Source organism: Octopus bimaculoides, chromosome 28 (genome assembly GCF_046866305.1).
Source record: "Octopus bimaculoides isolate indiv1 chromosome 28, ASM4686630v1, whole genome shotgun sequence".
NCBI classification, from domain to species: domain Eukaryota; kingdom Metazoa; phylum Mollusca; class Cephalopoda; order Octopoda; family Octopodidae; genus Octopus; species Octopus bimaculoides.
The window spans coordinates 20,512,318-20,532,905 of record NC_142955.1 but is presented as its reverse complement, the minus strand read 5'-3'; the positions used below and the strand labels follow the sequence as shown (position 1 = coordinate 20,532,905).

At 41.2% G+C, this 20,588-nt stretch overlaps 2 protein-coding genes across 2 annotated transcripts; both read left to right on the top strand.

The window, feature by feature from the left end:
- Nucleotides 1-603: 603 nt before the first annotated feature.
- On the top strand, nt 604-1,168 carry LOC149130730 (core alpha-(1,3)-fucosyltransferase-like). Its single transcript, XM_089343996.1, has 2 exons — nt 604-614; nt 847-1,168. Exons 1-2 carry the CDS (start codon nt 604-606, stop codon nt 1,166-1,168), a joined length of 333 nt encoding a protein of 110 aa, XP_089200122.1.
- On the top strand, nt 817-20,588 carry LOC106867168 (uncharacterized). Its single transcript, XM_014911959.3, has 3 exons — nt 817-2,362; nt 15,909-16,167; nt 18,632-20,588. Exons 2-3 carry the CDS (start codon nt 16,119-16,121, stop codon nt 20,479-20,481), a joined length of 1,899 nt encoding a protein of 632 aa, XP_014767445.1. The 5' UTR covers nt 817-2,362; nt 15,909-16,118; the 3' UTR covers nt 20,482-20,588.

Below are 20,588 nucleotides of genomic sequence, written 5' to 3'. Positions count from 1 at the left end.
GGAACTCGACTGAGGAAAGAAAACTCTGAATGACCCGACTTTGTTTTTTCTTGCCCCTGTTTTGTCCCTGTCTGGATGTTTTGCGTTCTGTCCCATTTTTTGTATTCTTTTTTATATACATACATATATACATATATGCGTATAAATCTATGTATACATGTATATATATATATATATATATATATATATATATATATATATATATATATATATACATATACACATATGCATACACATCTATCTATCTATCTATCTATCTATCTATATCTATATCTATCTATCTATCTATCTATCTATCTATCTATATATATATATATATATATATATATATATTTATATATATGTGCAGATGTATAAACACATATATACATGTATATATGTGATATAATAGTGTCAGTATTAATGTTTTCACTACGAATATATTAAATACATACTGAAAGTATTAATAGTGAAAGAATTAAACTGAAAGTATTATCTTACATTACAATAGAGATGTTATTGTTTCACTTTTGACATGTAATATTGAAACAGTGTAAGAGATAAGAGTTTGTTCCGGGCTCGCATAAGGCAAGAGTTGAAACGTCTTTTGACCCATAAGACTGCATGGACCCGAAGTAAGGTATGCGTAAAATTTGAATGAAATCGGTTGGGTAGTTCTCGAGTTTTTGTGATGCACAATACAGACACACAGTCAATCAGACATTCTCAATTTTATATATACAGATACTTTATATGATATCGTTATATATGATTAATGTATAATTTACTAACGTGAATAATTATTTCTCGTTTAAATATGGTTTGTGGCAGCTGAATTTTCGTTTTTTTTTCTTTTGTCTATTGCAGCTATAATGTTATTCCAATTGTAATGGGTGCCCATCCTGACGACTATCGTGAAGCAGCACCCGAGAAGTCATACATCCACTACGAGGATTTCAAATCCCCAAAAGAATTGGCAGGTTATCTGCATAAACTTGATAAAAATGATACTCTTTATAATGAGTATTTCAAATGGAAAGGAACAGGAGAATTTATTGATACCAAACTTTGGTGTCGTGTTTGTGCGATGCTACATGCTGCCGATTATTACAAGCCAACATGGTATGAAAACATAGGGGAATGGTGGGTAGGAAAAGGTCAGTGTATGGGAAAGGACCGGTGGACGTAAAATATAGGATATTGTGATATAATGTCCCTAACCCTAACCCTAACCCTAACCCTAACCCCACTCTCTGCCGCCTATTATTTATGTTTGGAAATTAAAATATTGGAGAGCCTGAAAAGGTCATTTGCTGGCATTTATCCACAGTGATTTTTAAAAAATCCCAGAGATGTACTTGCATAGCAAGTGACTTCATCTGAGATCGTGTGCTGAAACGAAAATATTGCAACGTGGAAGATGTTTCTAAGCCATTCAAGAACATACAAAAACAATTAGTTTCACTTCAACATTTAAATTTAATTTGTGTAAAAATATTTTCGTCGCTTTGAAACTGCGACCTCTTCACTGACAAAACTTCACAAAAGTGATGCAGCACGAAGTTTTCTCAGTGGACAGGTCACGGTTTCAAAGCGACGGTGGAGGTAAAAATTTAGATTACAATTTATTTCATACTTCGGTTTCATCATTCCATAAAATATGTTTAATGGGAGAAAAATATTGAATTAAAAAAAAAAAAAATTAACAACCAAGTGCCCTGAAATTTATATTATTTGTAAAAATACTGCCCTGTGGATGGTTTGCCATCATGCTAGATGGTCTGGCATCAGTCAAGTACCCTAAAATTTAAAATGCATTTCATAGACAAATGAAGGACTCTTCAAGAAGCATCTGTAAAATTATCTAAGGAGTACCATAGGATGCTAGAAATAGCAGCCAAATACACTGAAATTTGTTTTTTGTTTTTCATAGAAGAAGAGAGGACAGTTTAAAAAGTTACAGTAAAAATATTGTCCTACAGGTAATGCTATATCATGCTAGAAATAACAGTCAGTGTCCCTCAAATTTGCATTTTTGATTCATAAAATAATTCAAAGCCGCTTTAAGAATCACTTGTAGGAAGTTTTCTTCTACCTGGTCAGACTTCATGCGAGAAAGAGAAAGCAAGTGACTTCAAATTCACTAGTTTTTCATGCAAAAATTAAAGGACGCTATGAAGCATTTATATAAAAGTGTAAAGCTGTCAGGAATGGACGACCAGAATTGTGAATCCGACCTTTAAGATCAACCGCAGAACGAAGCCCAAGCCTTTATAATTGTCCATAATTGAGACAGTCACTAAGATAGAGCGTGGAGAAGCGGTGATCTGCACCTCTGTGTATCTTATCGACATTGGTTATCAACATTGCATAGATGACAAAGGTAAGTACGTCGACTGCATACCACAGTTGGGCCGCCTGAATGACACTCAAGCAATGTCCGCTGATGAGAACCAGTCAGTGATTATGAAGAGGTGTCTCACCAATCCACGAGTCTCCCCCCCCCCCCATTGTTGGAGCCCCAAAATCGGCCCTACTTGCCACACCGGTCATTTCGATCAGCAGATGAACGCTCAAGCGTATTTCCTGTAGGTTGCATTATGCGCTGTTGCGTGTGGTATCGATCTTAGGTTTATCCTTTAAATGAAGCTTGGACCGTTTCGTGTCCCATCGGTCGACAGATTAACGGTGACCGGCTCCCGCGTTTTTCATTCACCCATCATTCCACTCAACTCCCAGAGTCATCTGACAGGTCACCGACATCATGATGTTATCTCTCTCTTTCTCTAACCTCTCTCTCTTTCTCTAACCTTTCTCTCTCTCTCTCTCTCTCAATCTCTCCGTCACTCCCTCCATTGATATGCGCCACCCGGCAATTAACGAAGCTGATTCTCCTATCGAAAAGAAACCCTTCACAATCGGCAAATAGCTGAGTTGCGTCCAGTTGACGTAGGGTGCAGTTACTTGATGTTACTGCCTCCTGCTGTATTTCGTCGAGATGACAATACATATGTTTCCGCCTCACCACACTGACCAAAACTCAAACCGACTCACACAGCTCGTAGTACGAATGACCTGTGTGTGTGTGTGTGTGTGTGTGTGTGTGTTATTCCCATTGGCGGCAGACTTGTCGATATCGTCCGTAAGTATTTCTTGAATGTAGCAGCGAACTAGTTTGATAAAAGGATTGATCAGTAAGTGGGATTTATAAAAACATACAACAAACAATTCTTATCTTCTTTATCAGGAAAAAACGAGCCTATACACGGTCGATGAATTGTGAGGTCAAGACACAAATCTCAGCTAAAACACATTTTAACGTCCTAAACAATGACCGAGAGTATATTTATTGAGGTATTAGATTTGAAAATATGATAATGTAATTTGACCCGAGGCTATTCAATTACAGCCTTGTTTAAATTTCCATTTGAGAGCATAGCACCTGTATTCATTTGAAACAGCTTGCCAGTGTGAAGTTTCATAGAGATCGATGCAATAAAACAAGCAACTGGTCATACAACAGCACAAGGACTGAGTACACATACACGCGCGCGCACACATGCACATACATACATACACACACACATATATAAATACATTTTTTCTTTTCTTGTTTCAACTTGAGAGTTGTGGCCGTGCTGGTGCACCGCTGTTTGCTTTGCAATTCATTCACTAAACCTTCTGTGATATGTGGTATTTGGTAGATGAGGGAGTTTGATGTTGCTGTCCTCATCTGCGTTTCTTGCCGTGACGTAGCTTCGTTCGGAACTCTTGACAGAAGATCCAATTGTGGTTTGAAGACCCCCAAGATGTTGATATAAAAAAAATCCCGGACTCGTTATAAAACAAAAAAAAACTTATTTACCTGTTTTAACATCATCGCCTTCGAAATTGTCACCTTTTGCAGCAATATGCCGCTTCCAACAAATGAAGTATGTTTTTAGGTTACTACCAACTGGTATTGAGACGCCATCTCTATCAAACTAGTCTGCCAAGGCGGCAAGGTCCCTGATTTTGGACTCATAGTGTTCCTTTTCTGATGCTGCTTGCCACACAAAGCTAACGAGTACAGCCTACCCGGAACACTGGTTATTTGAAGGCGCCAGATACTCGCCTTTTCTCACACTTCTCCTGTTGGTTTGGCGAAGGAGTCAACCAAGGCTGCGGAGCTCTTGCTACCCATAAGTTGGGCCTGCTCCCTTCGCATTTCTGTGTGTTGGGGACCATGATCCTGATTCTTACTAGGAGATGTTATTATTGTTGTTGTTGTTGTTGTTGATATTATTATTATTCCTTCGTAATATAGTGTAGGTAAAAATGCGCCGGAGTCTTTCGTCATCTGTCTAATCACAACAAGGACCTCAGACAGATAATACTTCCCTTAAGATGTGCACTGTGCCCAATAAGGCTGTTTTTTGCAAGACATCAATCTTGCATGGAATTTACAGTTGCCTTAAGAGGTTTTGAAGTTTCAATGGGATTGAGCCCAACACACCGATCACCACTGGTATCGCTTTTACATTACCCTATCGCATTCCATACAGTCTTGCCATTTCCACTTTCAATTCTGAGTACTTGGTGATTTTTTCAACCTCTTTACTCACAACATTCATGTCATTTGATATGGCTGCATCAATGATCTGACACTATTTGCCTCTCTTACTCAATATGACAATATCCGTCCGACGGTGTTCGATTACAGGATCCGTCTGAAAATCATAGTCCCAGAGTATCATTACTTTTCCATCCTCCTGCATAACTTTACTTGGTATATGCTCACACTAGTTCTCTGTTACTTCATATTGGTATTTACGGCATAAGAGCCAATGAAGATACACACACACTTTATCATGGTACCATTTGTACTCTCCTTGTGCAAGGTTCTCACATCCACCTACCAAGTGGGTCACATTTTCCACACTCTTTCCACAGAGTCTGCATTTCTGGGTGTCAGAAGTTTTATAGATGTTATACTTCACTGAATTGGTAGCGAGAGCCTGGTCTTGTGCAGTAATGATCAGGCTTTCGGTGGTACGCTCTAAATCACCTCATTATCCTTTATTATTCTTAACGTCATGTGTATTCCCTGCAAACTGTCCAGGCATTCTCATTTCAAGAAGGTCTTCTTTTCTCTTCGCCTCAGCTCTTTGGTTAAACTCTTCCTTGCCCATCATTTCATCTGCATTTACACCCATATCTTTTGCGGCATATTGCAGCAGGTCTTCATCACTATTTATCAAATACTCAGCAAGCGTTCTCCTTTCACTCCTTATACAATGGTCTACACTAATTAGTCCTCTGCCACCATTCTTTCTTTTCATATACAGTCTGTTTACGTTTGCTTTAGGGCGTAGCATCCCATGCAGCATCACCAACTTTCTCGTTCTTCTATCCAATGTTGATATTTCCTGCTTAGTCCATTTGAGGATGGACGCACTGTATCTGACCACCGCAACTGCCCAGATATTCATTGCGGTAATCAAATGTTTGGCATTCAGGTTGGATTTCAGCACCATCTTCACCCTTTGTTGATACGCCTTATAATAATAATAATAACAACAATAATAATAATAATGAGCGAATAATGCAGATATTGACAAAGCCCTTACCCATCAATGACTAATGGCCTCTGGCTTGAAATCAGAAACAGAGGGGTTTATCATAGAAGCCCACGATCAATGTCTATCTACAAAGAACTACCAGGCCAACATATTAAAGAACGGCAGCTCCCCATTATGTCGCATATGCCAACAACAAAATGAGACCATCGATCATGTTGTCTCCATGTGCAGTCTGCTTGCGCCTACAGAGTATCTCAACAGGCATGATAGAGCTGCACAATGTATTCACTGGGTAATATGCAAAAACCTGGACTTGCCCCATGATAAAAACTGGTGGGAACACAAACCACCCCAGTACTTGAAAATGATCACATTGCACTCCTCTGGAACTTCACCATTCAAACTGACAGAAAGATAGACGCAAATAGGCCAGACATCATACTGAAAGACTTCAGACAAAAATCATGCCTCCTCATAATAATATAAAGGCAGCAAACTGGCAGAATTCTTAGCACGTTGGGAGAAATGCTTTGCAGCATTTCATTTGTCTTCGAGTTCTGAGTTAAAATTCGGCCAATGTTGACTGTCTCTTATCGTTCAAGGATCGATAAAATAAGAACCAGTTGAACACTGGGATCGATCTAATCAACTGATATCATCCTTGGAACTTGCTGGCACTGTTCCAATATTTGAAATTATTATTATTGTCTTTCGTCAAAGGTTTTGCAATATTTTGGTAACTTATTTGCTTCATTCTTCAACTTACAACAATAGCAGTCTGGTATTCAAAGTTGAGTCTACTGTGTTGTACTGTCTGAAGGCACCTTCCAGCCAGTTCTTTGATCCCACGCTGATACTAGTTTGGTCGCTCCTGGGCCATAGTAGCAGACACCCAACGCGTGACACACAAAACGACTGAAGCTAGAACCATGGGGATGGGAAGCAACTTCTTACCAAAAAAAGCTACGTTTGGCCCTACACACACACGCATACATACGCGCACGCGCGTGTATTTATGTATTTATCCAAGAATGCGTACATGCATACATACGTGTGTTTGTGTTTGTGTGGTGGTGGTGTGGGTGTGTGTGTGTGTTCAGCAATATGGGATGAGTATTGTTAATGATGGTCCTGTTTGGTTAATTTGAAATACCAGCGGTTTAACTAGGCGAAAACAGATGATTTGACGACACACAGACAAACAGACAAAGAGGGGATCTAGATGAGAAACAGCAATTTATAATTTCTAACGGTCTTATCGGACCGAAAATCATGCCTGTACTTTCCTTCATCCGTAAAACTCTGTTCTAGATAATAGGGGTTGTATTCCAGAAGTTTTGAGACTTCTTTATAATAGAAGCAGTTATGAATGTCCTAAATTATTTTAATTCCTTATGTCACTTTAATGCATCTAATAAGCTGACCTGCTAACTTTTGTTATTCCAGATCGAAGGACGTGGCTTTAACAGCATTTTAGACAGACCCTACTAAACATTGCTTGTCACAGTTGATTAGTTTGCAGAATGTAATCAAAATGTGAAATCAATTTGGGTGATCGATACGTAATAAAATTTGTGTTAAACTGGACCAAAATGCATCAGAAACGTCAACAAGCAATATTTTCTAGAGGTTTAGGAGTTCAGGTAGATATTTTCTCGCAAAAGACCAGAGCTCTTCCACTCGCGTCAGTAACAGTTGCACGAGGACGATGTACAAGTCCAAAATTCCATCGTAGTTACCTACCGTTTCATAGAGATGGGCATCACATATGTCCTTCACCCTCCCTACAGTCCAAACCGTGATTTCTGAAGTTTTGGTTGTCCCCCAAGCTGAACGAGAAGATGAAGGGTCCCGAAAACGTTCACTTTGGGAGCTTTCCAAAGGGCCTTCACAAAGTGGCTTGGACACCAAAACAAGTGCATTGAAGTCAGAGGCTCCCACTTTGAAGTGTATTAGAGTATTGTACTTCTTTGAAATTAATAAATGTTACTCCTTAAAACTTTTGAAATACACACCTTCTATATAATGCACTCGCTTTGATCAATTGTCTCACAACTTGAGTGCGAGTATCACCTCTCACACATAAGAGTGCCATCATCGTTCTTTCTCTCTCTCCACCAGACTTAAAGACCTCCTGTGTGGGGCAACCTTCAACAACATTTCAGCTCTCTCATCCACCTTCAAAGTCGGCTGCCTTCGCTATTCGTATCTGGCTATTATTGTTGCTGTCTTCAGGCCGAAAGTCCACTATTTCATCCCTGCAGCAGCTCTACTTGACCAGTTGCTTCTATTGTTCAACTTTGACTGACCACTGTCACACAGACAGAAACAATGGCTACGTGTAGATAGAGAGAGAGAGATAAAGCGGGGAAGGAAAAAGAAAGAGAAAGGGGAGAAAGTAGGACCGAACAGTTTGATAGACAGGTTGAATATATATGCGTGTGTGTTTGTGTATACACACATATATATACATACATATATATATGTATGTATACACACACACACACATATATATATATATATATATATATATATATATATATATATATATATATATATATATACATATATATACATACATATATGTGTGTATATATATATATATATATATATATATATATATATATGGGAGGATATACAAATAATAACAACAGACGAGGACAGGTGGTGTAAATAACAAAAGTATATATTAGTATGACGCTCGGGAATACGGAAAGTCTTTGACGTTTCGAGCTACGCTCTTCAACAGAAAGAATACGGAGACAAGGAGAAAAACACGGAGAAAAAAATTGAATAGTGTTCAGTCAACGGTCAATCATAATAATGGCCGATCATAACAATGGCTGACCGGAAGTTAGAAATTCTTATTTCAGGAGAGCTAAGAAAGGGGGAGATAACAAACGGTGGTCGGGAACGAGGGGCTGTGTGTGGGAGGTAGAATGCTGGTGATCTTGACGTATGTAGTGTGAAAATGGGGAAGGGAGAAAGGGAGAAAGTAGTTGGTCAGTTGTAGTGTGTGCGTGGTGTGATGCGAGGGTATTGGTGTGGTGTGATGTGAGGGTGTTGGGAGGTGGGGAAGGCATGGGTGGAGTGTGGGTTAGGCTGAGGGTGGGGTAGAGGTAGGTGTCTGTGGGTAGGGTGGGGTATGTGGGTAGGGGTGGGTGGTGGGTGTAAGGAATTGGATGGGGTGGAGTGGGAAGGTAGAGTAGGAGTGTGTCAGGGTGTGGTGGGATGAGCTTATGAGGGGGTGTTGACGAGGAGGGAGAAGGGGAAGGTGGATGTAAGAGAGGGGGAAGATGGGTATGGGAGGGGAGAGGAAGAGAGGAGAGAGGGTGGGTATAAGAGAGGGAAGGTGGATTGAGAGAGGGGGAAGGTGGGTACGTGGGGGTGAGAAAGAGAGGAAGGTGGGTATGGGGAGAAAGAGAGGAAGAGAGGAAGAGAAAGAGAGGAAGAGAAAGAGAGGAAGAGAAAGAGAGGAAGAGAAAGAGAGGAAGAGAAAGAGAGGAAGAGAAAGAGAGGAAGAGAAAGAGAGGAAGAGAAAGAGAGTGAGAGAGAGGGGAAGAGAGTGAGAGAGTAAGAGAGTAAGAGTGTAGAGAGTAGGAGAGTAAGAGTGTAGAGAGTAAGAGTGTAGAGAGTAAGAGTGAGAAAGGGGGGAGTACGAGAGAAGAGAGTGAGAGAGAGTAAGAGAGAGGAGAGAAAGAGTAGGGGTGAAGAGAAGTGGGAGTGGAGAGAAGTATGAAGAGAGGTGAAGAGACGTACAAAGAAGTAGGAGTCGGAGCAGGAGGTGGGGGAGGGGAGAGATGGGTGGTAGGAGGGAGGGTGGGGGAGAGAGACAGGAGGAGGGGGTTAGATGAAGAGTGGAGGGGAGTTGAGCCCATGTGGCGCAAAGGAGCGAAGATAGAAGATTAATCCCTGTTCACGGCGCAAACGGGAGTCCGGATGGCCCCTGTGCATGGACAATCCAAACACAGACAGGTGTTGCCGCAAGGAGTGGCCGGCAGAACGGAAGTGGCGTGACACCGGGGTGTCATTGCCGACGTTGATATCTCGGAGGTGTTCCGCGAATCGGTCGGCCAGGCGGCGTCCCGTTTGTCCGATGTACAGAGATTGGCAGAGAGAGCAGGAGAGGCAATATATGATGTTGGTAGACGTGCAGGTGAAGGAGTCGGTGATGCGATAGGGTCGGTGATGGGTGCTGGTGAGGAGGGTGGTGTTGGAGAGGTAAGGGCAAGTGCGACAGCGTGGGCGGGAGCAGGGGAACGAGCCAGGTTGGGAGGTTGGGTTGGGGAAGAAGCTGTGGACCAAGAGGTCCCGTAGGTTGTGGGCTCGTTTGAAGGAGGGGAGGGGTCGATTAGGGAAGATGTGGGAGGTGAAGGGGTCGGACTGGAGGCGCCGAAAAGCTCGGAGAATGGAGCGTTGGAGGGGTAGGGTGGTGGGATGGTAGGTGAGGGGAAAAGGGAGGCGGGAAACGGCAGGGCGGGTTCGGGGGGAGAGAGCAGATGCACGGTCCACAGAACGTGCTCTGGCAAGGGCGGTGTGGATGGTGGTGGGTGGATATCCACGCAGGCTAAAGTGGTGAGCCATGAGTTGAGACTGAGTCTCAAAGTCATGGCTGTCGCTACAAAGTCTGCGTAGACGGAGGAATTGGGAATAGGGGATGGAAAGTTTTGTGTGTCTAGGGTGGGAGGAGGAGAAGTTGAGATAGGAGTGTGAGTCTGTGTGTTTGTAGTGGATGGAGGTGCTAAGGGCGGAGTGGAGGATGCTGACCGAAATGTCGAGAAAGGGGACAGAGGTGTCAGAGACAGTACAGGAGAAGTGGAGGGCAGGATGGAAAGACTGAACGAAAGAGAGGAACGAGTCAAGATGTTCGCGGGAGAGTGAGGTGGCACCGATACAGTCGTCGATATACCGACCGTATAGTTCGGGAGTAGGTCCAGTGAAACTGGAGAATATTTGGGCCTCAACATAACCAACGAAGAGGTTCGCGTAGTTGGGGCCCATTCTCGTCCCCATGGCCACTCCCGAGATCTGCTGGTAGATATCTCCCGCGAACGAGAAGCAGTTGAGAGATAGGACAAGTTCGGCCAGACGAATGAGTGTGGAGGTGTCGGGTTGTGGGTTGGTCTAGAAAAAACTTCAGGGCACGCAGCCCCTCGTCGTGGGGGATCACTGTATAGAGGCTCTGGATGTCTAGAGTGAAGAGAAGCTTAGAAGGGCCGGGAGGGAAAGAGAAAGAGTTGAATAGACGAAGCGCGTGGTTAGTGTCATGAATGTGGGAAGGGAGAGAAGCCACTAGGGGGGCGAGGACACGGTCTAGGTATTTTGAGATAAGCTCGGTGGGGCAGTTACAGGCGGAGACGATGGGGCGGCCAGGGTTGTTCGGTTTATGGATATTGGGGAGGAAGTAAATGGTGGGGGTGCGTGGGGTGCGAACAATAAGGTTGGAGGCGGTGGCGGGGAGACGGGAGGAGAGGATGAGGTCATGGATAGTGGAGGACACAGTCTGTTGGTAGCTGGGCGTGGGGTCGGAGGGCAGAGGGCGGTAGAATGAGGTATCTCGAAGTTGACGGAGAGCTTCGGCCTCGTAGAGGTCCGCGCGCCATACTACCACGGCTCCACCCTTATCAGCCGGTTTTATGATGATGTCCGTGCGGCGTCGGAGGGATCGAAGGGCCGAGAGTTCGGCTGGGGAGATGTTGAGTCGAGATGGACGCCTGGAAAAGTTAAACCGGCCCACAGCGCGTTGGCAGGCGCCCGCGAAAAGATCAACTGCCTGGAACTGGCCAGGAGCAGGCGTCCACTGGGATGGTCGTCGGCCCAGGTCAGTGAAGCAGTCCTCGTTGGGTGCGGGTGGTGTGTTATGGAAAAGCGCACCCAACCTAACGCGGCGCACAAAGCTGTGGACATCAGCACGGGTTTGAAATTCCTTGCAGGATGGAGTGAGTGGGATGAAGCGCAGACCCCTATTGAGGACGGAGCGCTCCGCCTCAGAGAGAGGAAGATCTTGGGGAATGGTAACGACAGGCTGAAGTGGAGAAGGGGTGGGTGGAATAGAAGTAGGAGGGGATGAAGTAGGGTTAGGAGGGGCGGTCGGGATGGTGGAGGGCTGGGAGGGAGGGGGTGGAGTGTGTGTGGGAGAGGCAGGGTGGTTGGGTGTGGGTGGGGAATGCACATCAGGGAGGGAGAAGGGTGGTGGAGGGGTTGGAGTAGTGGCATCGGGTGTAGAGGAATGGAGGAGTGAGTGAAGTTTGCGGAGCTTAGTGTCGGTAAGAAATGCATGAAAGAGATGATTAAGTTGAATGATAAAGCGCAATGTATTGTGAGCATGGGAGGGTGACAGAGAGGAGAAAAATATGGAAAAAGCTGGAGTAAGAAGGCGGTCGATAGTGTGGATTTTAGAGAGATTGGAGCGAATGGTGGCCCGCATAAGGCGGCAGGATGTGGTGCGGAGTATGGGTAGAATGGTGGTAGAAGAGTGGAGAGTGGGGTGGAAATGGAGGCGGAAACCCTTAGGGATGAGGCGGTGATGTAAGCAGCGACTGAGAAACGTAATATGACTAGAGAAACGAGTCTTCTTGAATATGAGTAAGGAGAGTCGTATAGTAGGTTGAAAGTATAGAGAGGGAAGTGTGCGGAGGTATAGTTTTAGGCGGTTGTGGAGAGTGAGTTGGAAAGATTTGTAGTCAGGCATGATGGAACGAGAGAGAAAAGAAAATTAGACGTGGGAAGGAGAATTACAAAAGGTGTGGTGGAAAAAAACAAGCGTGATGAGAAAATTGGACGTGGAAAAAATGAAAAAAAAGAAAAAAAGGAAAAAAAACTGGAAAAAAACTTTTTTAACAGGTGTGGGGGAAAAAAATAAAGGCATGAGGAGAAAAAACGAAAAAGGGGTTGTGAGAAGAAAATATATGCGAGGTGGGAGAAAAAAACAAAGCAAAAAGGAAGATGGGACAATAGGGAGAAAATAGGGTGACAGGGAGAGAAGAAACGAGAGGAGAAAAGAAAGGGAGGGAGAAGAATACAAAGTAATAGGTGCAGATTAGAGAAGACAGATTAGGAACATCCAGAGTACGAAGAGACGGTAGGTGAAGGAAAGTAAGGTAAAAAAGGATGATAAAGGAGGTTTACAAAAGTGGAAAAGTTCAAAAGTTTTATATATATATATATATATATATATATATATAGGGGGAGAGAGAGAGAGTGATAGAGGTAGACAGACAGACAGACAGACAGACAGACAGATAGATAGATAGATAGATAGATAGATAGATAGATAGATAGATAGATAGATAGATAAATATTTAAGTTGGTTATTTGTAATTTGGAAACCAAATGGCACAGGAATAATCGTCACAAAAGTGACTAAAAGTGCAAATCAGCATTACTAAAAATAAGTGCCAAAGCATCTTCTAACCACGGGCAAAGCACTTATTTATTGACTGGCACATATATATATATATATATATATATGTGTGTGTGTGTGTGTGTGGTGTGTGTGTGTGTGTGTGTGTGTGTGTGCGAGTGTGCGTGCGTGTGTGTGTGTGTGTGTGTATATGTGTATATATATATATATATATATATATATATATATATATTATATAAGGTCGTCAAACATAAAATTTGTAGTATGGTAAACTTTGACAGCTGTTCATTTTGCGCCATTATTATGTTTTGACAATCTTTATTTTTTGTTAGAAAGCTGATACATCAAGTACCCGTGAATTACGGTTGTTGTTTGGTGTTAGCAGGCAAGTGATATTGACTCACCTAGTTCAAATTGGTAAAGTGAAAAAGTGGGTCCCACATGAACTCAATGAAAACCAGAAACAGCAATGTTTGAAAGCCTGCATTATGCTACTTTCTTGTCACAAAAATGGATTATTTTTTAATCAAATTGTAACATGTGATGAGAAATGGTTCCAATACAACAACCGTAAGCGTTCAGCACAATGGTTGAACAAAGACGAGCCACCAAAACAAGTTCAAAAAGCAAAATTTATCAAAAGAAGCTAATGGTGTGTGTGTGTTGGTCTGGCGCAGGTGCGATCCATTATGATTTCATTAAACCTGGCTCATCAATCGCGGTCGACGTATACTACAGCCAACTGGAGCAAATGATGCAGAAACTTACAAAAAACCCCAGAAATATTGCATTTCTAAATCTCTCAGTGAGACTTATACACGATAAAGTGATGGTCTGTTGCCAACTTAATGTGGAAGTTTTAGGAAAAGGAAGAATGCTACAACTTTTTAGCCCCATAAAGCATCGTTGATATGTGACACAAGTGTTCTGTGTCCTTAAGTTTTCAAGGACATACAGTTATCTTCTCTGTTTGAAAACTTAAGGACATAGAACGCTTGTGTTACATAATCAACTGAAAACGTTGTTTCCTGGGGCTAAATAACAGTAGCATTCTTCTCCTTCCTGGGACTGCCACATTAACTTGGCAACAAATCATCAAAAAGAAAAAAAACAGCCTAGATTATTCAACAGATCCACTCCTATTTTATTGCAAGAAAACGCCAGACCTCACATCGCAAAAATGACATTGGCGAAACTACAGGAGTTGGAGCTGGAAGTTCTCCATCATCCACTATACTGACCTGATCTCGCCCTCACAGACCACCACTTCTTCCAGAATTTGGATAACTTTTTGACAGGAAAACAATTTAATTCCGACGATACTGTAAAACAGGCCTTCCAAGATTTTATTTACTCTACATTGCCAAGCTTTTACAAGAACGAGCTCGACAAGCTGCCGCTGAAATGACAAAAGTGTATTGACAATATGGGTGTATTCCTTGTTTTTATGAACATTAGCAAACTTTTTTTCCTTTTCTACAAATTTCATACTTGAAGACCTAATAGAAAAAGGAGGTCGCCAGAATTTTGGAAAACACTTTTTATGCATTCATTATTATTAGCGCCTTCGTTCTTTTTCTCTATATAAAAGTGAAACGGCCAAAAGTAGTGTTTGCGTGTCTCATTTAGTGGTTATGCAGGGTTCAATGGCAGTAGGCGTGTTCGGATTGCGGCGAAAATTTACAAGGACACGTAAAATGAAGCGAGGAAACGACTGGACTAGGTTAGAAATCTCCATCTCAAAAGCTGTGGTTACTAGGGCAACAAAATCCATTTTCGATCGATTCTGCAAGCTGTGGAGGTCATGCTTTATGGGCAATTTTAATAAAAACACACTTGCATAATCTACAGTCTCTTCTGTTTAATAGTTCGTCAATTTTTTATGGAAATTGTTTAAAAGAAAATATTTTATGAAGTGAAAAAAAGTTACATTTCTAGTCGTTTTACAGTTTGACTTTTGGCTGCTTGCATCTTTGGTTTGTTCAGGATAAAAATTATACCACCCGGTAGGATTTAATAAGAAATGTTTTTTGGATTTTGATTCGTTCAAAAATTCCGCCGATAAGTACAAAAATAATAAAGTTCACGGTTATTTTTCATTTTATTTTCTCGATTTAGTGGCAAGTGACAATAGGCGTGAAATATTTTTAAAGACTTTTTTTTTTTTTTTTTTTAATGTGGCGGTACGAGAATAGATCCGAATGAAATCGGGTCAAAAAGCTAGTAATGAATAAATTAAAAATTATTTTCCATAATTCTGGCGACCTCCTCAATATACAATATCTGTACACTACTTCTCTCTCTCTCTCTCTCTCTCTCTCTCTCTCTCTCACTCTCTCTCTCTCTCTTTATATATATATATATATATATATATATATATATATATATATATATATATATATATATATATATATATGTATATATATATATATATATATATATATATATATATATATGTTATATGTGTGTATGTGTGTGTGTGTGTGTGTATGTGTGTGTAAATACACACACAAACGCAAGCTTGGATTCAGACATACAGATATATATGTATTTACATATATATATATATATATATATATATATATATATATATATATATATATATATATATATATATATATCCAAGGATGTGTGTGGAGTGGGGAGAGTCGCAGTTTAGAAATATTGTTAATGATGATCCTGTTTAGTTAATTTGAAATACCAATGGATTAACGAGGCGAAAACAGATAATTTGACGACACACAGACAACCTGACAGGCAAACAGACAGGGATGGGGACAGGAAGGGAGAGAACGGGGGTGGGAACAGAGAGACAGAGAGCAAGATGTAATTTCTAATCGTCCAATCAGACAGAAGATCTCATCTGGTTTTCCGTTCATCCGTAAAACTCTAAAGACACCTTCTATATAATGCACTCGCTTTGATCAATTGTCTCACAACTTGAGTGCGAGTATCACCTCTCACACATAAGAGTGCCATCATCGTTCTTTCTCTCTCTCCACCAGACTTAAAGACCTCCTGTGTGGGGCAACCTTCAACACCATTTCAGCTCTCTCATCCACCTTCAAAGTCGGCTGCCTTCGCTTTTCGTATCTGGCTATTATTGTTGCTATCTTCAGGCCGAAAGTCCACTATTTCATCCCTGCAGCAGCTCTACTTGACCAGTTGCTTCTATTGTTCAACTTTGACTGACCACTGTCACACAGAGAGAAACAATGGCTACGTGTAGTGTACGTTTCCGCTTCCTGTTTGGCGTATTATTCGGTGAGTTTAACATATTTTTCTATGTATCTATCTGTAGGTCTGTATGCGTGTGTTTGTGTCTGTACATAAACTTGTGCGTGCGTTTGCTTGTATGTATGTATGTATGTATGTATGTATGTATGCATGCGTATATGTCGGTGTCTGTGCTTGTTCTCCCACCATCGCTCCACAACCAGTGTTAGTGTGTTTACGTTCCCGTAATCTAGCGGTTCAACAAAAGAAAGTGATAGAATAAGTACTAAGCTTAAGAAAATTCTTGGGGTCGATTTGTTCGACTAGAAACCCTCAATGCGGTGCTCCAGCGTGGCCGCAGTCAAATGACTGAAGCAAAGAAAGCTGGAAAGTAGGTTGTCTCCGATTTTAAAGTCTTTATTTATAAATGAAAAACTTATATTTTTCGAAATATTTAATCCTTAACATAACGTCCATTACTTCGTAGAATCTAATTCCATCTCTCAACAAGTTCATGGACGCCACTTGAAATATAATGCAAAGTACGGTCCCAATTAGATTTCAATTTCTTCTTCTCTCGATGTCAGCCTGAAGCCATTGAAATTGATTCTGTAATTCCCTAAGCAAATGATAATCAGAAGCTGCAAGGCCAGAAGAAGGTGGAAAATGAAACAATTCCTCCCAATGGATCTCTTCTAAGAGATTCTTAGTCAGTTGTACAGTGCGTGGGCGAGCATTATCGTGAAGCAAACTTCCTCTCTGTTGACCAAGGACGGGTGATTTTTGTCCAAAGCTGCTTTCAAGCAACGAAGCGGATCGCAATAAAGATTGGTGCCAAGAGGGGTCAATTCACTGGTCTTTTCCAGAAGACTTTCGGGCCAGGGCCTATGGATAACTTCCAGAAATCAAGCTCTACAGACAAGGAAGTGCTGCCAGACGGACCTGTCCGAGGTGTGCGCAGGGCGGTGAAACCGTCTTGCATGTACTCACCCAGTGTCCGTGCATTACTGACCTGTGGAGTTTTGTCGAACAGCTGTTGTCACGTGCCAAGTCCATTGTGAGGCCCTCCCCCACGCCACCTATTGGTCAGGAGGTAAAGGCAGTTTTCCTTTGCCTGGTGTCTATAACGAAAGTGGTAGTGTAGTGGACGAGATTGAAAGGACTGAAGAAGTTGAAAGAACTTCAACCTTAGCCCTCATCAACTTTTTCAAGTTTCACTTCAAAAGGAATGCGAGGGTAGAGAGGGAAGTACTGTCCCTCAGTAAGTTTGTTGAAAGGTGGTTGAATGTTGCGGAAATGGCTCGTGTGAAATGGGCCTACTCAGAATCTTCGTCTGTAAGTCGGAGCAGTTGAAGGGAAGAAAGGTGTCTACCGAGCGCGCCATTGGTCGTCTGTGCGGTGTGTCTTGGTTGGAGAATTTTGTTGTTTGATTTTTTTGTTAACTCCTTTGTTGTTTTTTTTATTGCTTACACGTTTTTTGCTTTAAACTCCACTTGTCCCTTGTTTGTATTGTCCCTAATTGTTCTTGTGTTCGGCCCTTGTGGCCAATAAAGAAAGGATTATTATTATTATTATTATTATTATTATTATCGAGTGTGAGAACAGTGCATGCCAACAAAGTGACACTGGGGTTATTATTATTATTATTATTATTATTATTATTATTATTGTTGTTGTTGTTGTTGTTGTTGTTGTTGTTATTATTATTATTATTATCATTATTATTATTATTATTATTATTATTGAAACAAAGCATAGGTTCGTATTCATGTGGGTAGCGGGTTATTGTCTGTAATCTTAAGTATCAACACGTTTTCGGTAGTCTTTCTAGTTTTTAGAACCCTCCTCATAATTCTTACTGTCCTTAAGAAGCAAACTGTCTGTAGAAGCTCTACCGGCCATTCTATTTTAATACCCTTCAGCCATTTGTCCATATCTTCGCTCACTGTTCCCGACGCACCAATCATTATAGGCTCGATCTTTACTGTTCGCAAGCTCCAAAATTTTCCTAATTCAAATTTTAACGGATTGTATATTCTTTCTTTCTTTCCTTCTTTCTTTCTTTCCTTCTTTCTTTCTTTCTTTGTTTCTTTCTTATTATTAATATTTATAGGATTGATGTTACTCCCCCAGAAAGTAAAAAAACAATAAAAAAAGAGTGCAACTGTTATCAAAAGAACGATATTTCGACATCTCGTGTATCTTCCACAGGTTCAAAAATAAATTTGTCGATCTATTTCATTTTGTAACATCAATTCTATAAATATTAAACAAAATGAAGTAGATTGACAAGTTTATTTTTGAACCTGTGGAAGATACACGAGATGTCGAAATATCGTTCTTTTGATAACAGTGCCACTCTTCTTTATTGTTTCTATCACCATTATTATTATTATCATTATTATTATTATTATTATTATTATTATTATTATTATTATTATTATTATTATTATTATTATTATCATTATTATTATTATTATCATTATTATTATTATTCTCTTCTCCCGTCTAGCTTTCCTGGGGAGACACATCGTGATGTCAGCGAAATGGCGGCAGGCCAGGGACGTGTTCCTGTCAAATGTTGATACACTTAGTGAGACGATGAAGCGACAGCCTAGTCACATGATCACCACACGTGACCTATTCGGTCTAACGAAGGGCGAGGACGTCGCACTAATGGACTCGGCACTGAGTGAACAAGGAACCGATATCAAAAAGTACCGCGAGACTTACAGAGGAGTTCCAGTATTTGATGCCAGCCTCACTTTAGAAGAGGACGCCAAAACGCATGTGTACACTGGTCAGGTGACTGGTAAACTAGTTGAGAACCTTGACGATGACATCAACTCTACGATACCAAATTTGACCGACGAGGAAGCGATGCAATTAGCTGCCAACTACGGCAACTTCTCTATGGAAGGGGCCCGCATAGAGTATGATAAACCCCAGTTGATGATCTTTGTGAAGGATGATATAGGAATCCTAGTCTATCGAGTTCAATATTATGCCGTGTCTGATGGAAAAAATTATCGATTTTGTATGATGATTGATGCAAAGAACGGAACACTTGTCTCCAAATGGAATACATTAGAAACTGTAACGAGCAAATATGAAATGAAAGGTGTTGGTGGTAACATGTTGATAGGCAAACAGAGATACGGAGAAGAACTACCATATTTGAAGGTGACACGTGAAGGCGATGAGTGTTATTTCGCGAACGATATCGTCAAAGTGGTGAATTTGAAAGGAGAAGAGTTTCTGCCTAATGAGGAAGAACAAGTCTATCACGTCAACTGCAAAGATGGTACGAAAGATGAAGCGAACGGAGCTTATTCTCCGATAAATGATGCTCTTTTCTATGGCAACATCATCTACAGTATGTACATGGAATGGCTGAAAGTTCCTCCGAAAAAGGAGTTGCCTATGGTCTTCCGTGTGCACTATAGTAACGATGTAGTGAATGCTTTTTACAATGGCAGAAACTTTACGTTTGGTGATGGAGACTGGGATTACATGCCACTTGTGACCCTCGATATTGCAGCCCACGAAGTATCCCATTGCTTTACAGAGGAACACTCAGGTTTAATATACGAGGGACAGTCGGGTGGTATCGACGAATCGTTCAGTGACCTGGCTGGTGAAGCAGTTGAAATCTTTTTTAATATAAACGAAAATAACAACTGGAAAATTGGAGAAGACATTGCAGCAACACCAATTCGCAATATATGTAACCAATCAGAAGACGGGATGTCGATCATACATGCCGGCGACTATAAAAGCAGTTTGGACGTCCATTACCTAAGCGGAGTATTCAACCGGTTCTACTGTTTGTTGTCCAATCGGAAAGAATGGGGTGTTCAAAAGGTGTTCCAAACAGCAGCACATTCCAACCGTTTCTACTGGCACCCAACAACCAGCTTCGTTGAGGCCGCTTGTGACTTTATGAAATCCGCGTATGACCTTGGCTACGACACTGGACCTGTGTCACAAGTTTTCACGAAGGTAGGCATCGAAGTATGTGGTTTATCCTCATACATCAGAACAGTCCATCAGAACTCAAAAATCGAGGGTCTAAGTGCGATTACCGGTCAAGAAGTCTTATTTCAACTAATCTTAACAAATTTACCATTAAAAAATGTGAAAATTGTTACATTTGGCAGTGGTGAAGCAGATTTGTTTGTTTGCTCCGAGAAGATTCTCTGTAATGAACATTTGTCGGAATGGCGATCGAACAAGCCTGGTTCCGACCAGCAGCTTTTCATTAAAAGTCCGAAGCAAGGCAAATATTTCATAATATTAAAACCAAAAGTCTCGAGCTATATCGAAGGTGTAACTTTAGCAGTGACATTTGAAGATAATTAACAAATAAATTTGTTTTGTTTTAAAGCAAAAAAAAAAAAAAAAAAAAATTTTTGAACAATCTAAAACCCTGTTTCAAAAGGTTTATTAAAATAAAGATATTAAGCAAT

Excerpts from the sequence above, each read along its gene's own strand:
- LOC106867168 (XM_014911959.3), top strand. The coding sequence starts at position 16,119 with ATGGCTACGTGTAGTGTACGTTTCCGCTTCCTGTTTGGCGTATTATTC. Across the intron at positions 16,168-18,631 it reads CCTGTTTGGCGTATTATTCG|CTTTCCTGGGGAGACACATC; the intron begins GTGAGTTTAACA and ends TCTCCCGTCTAG.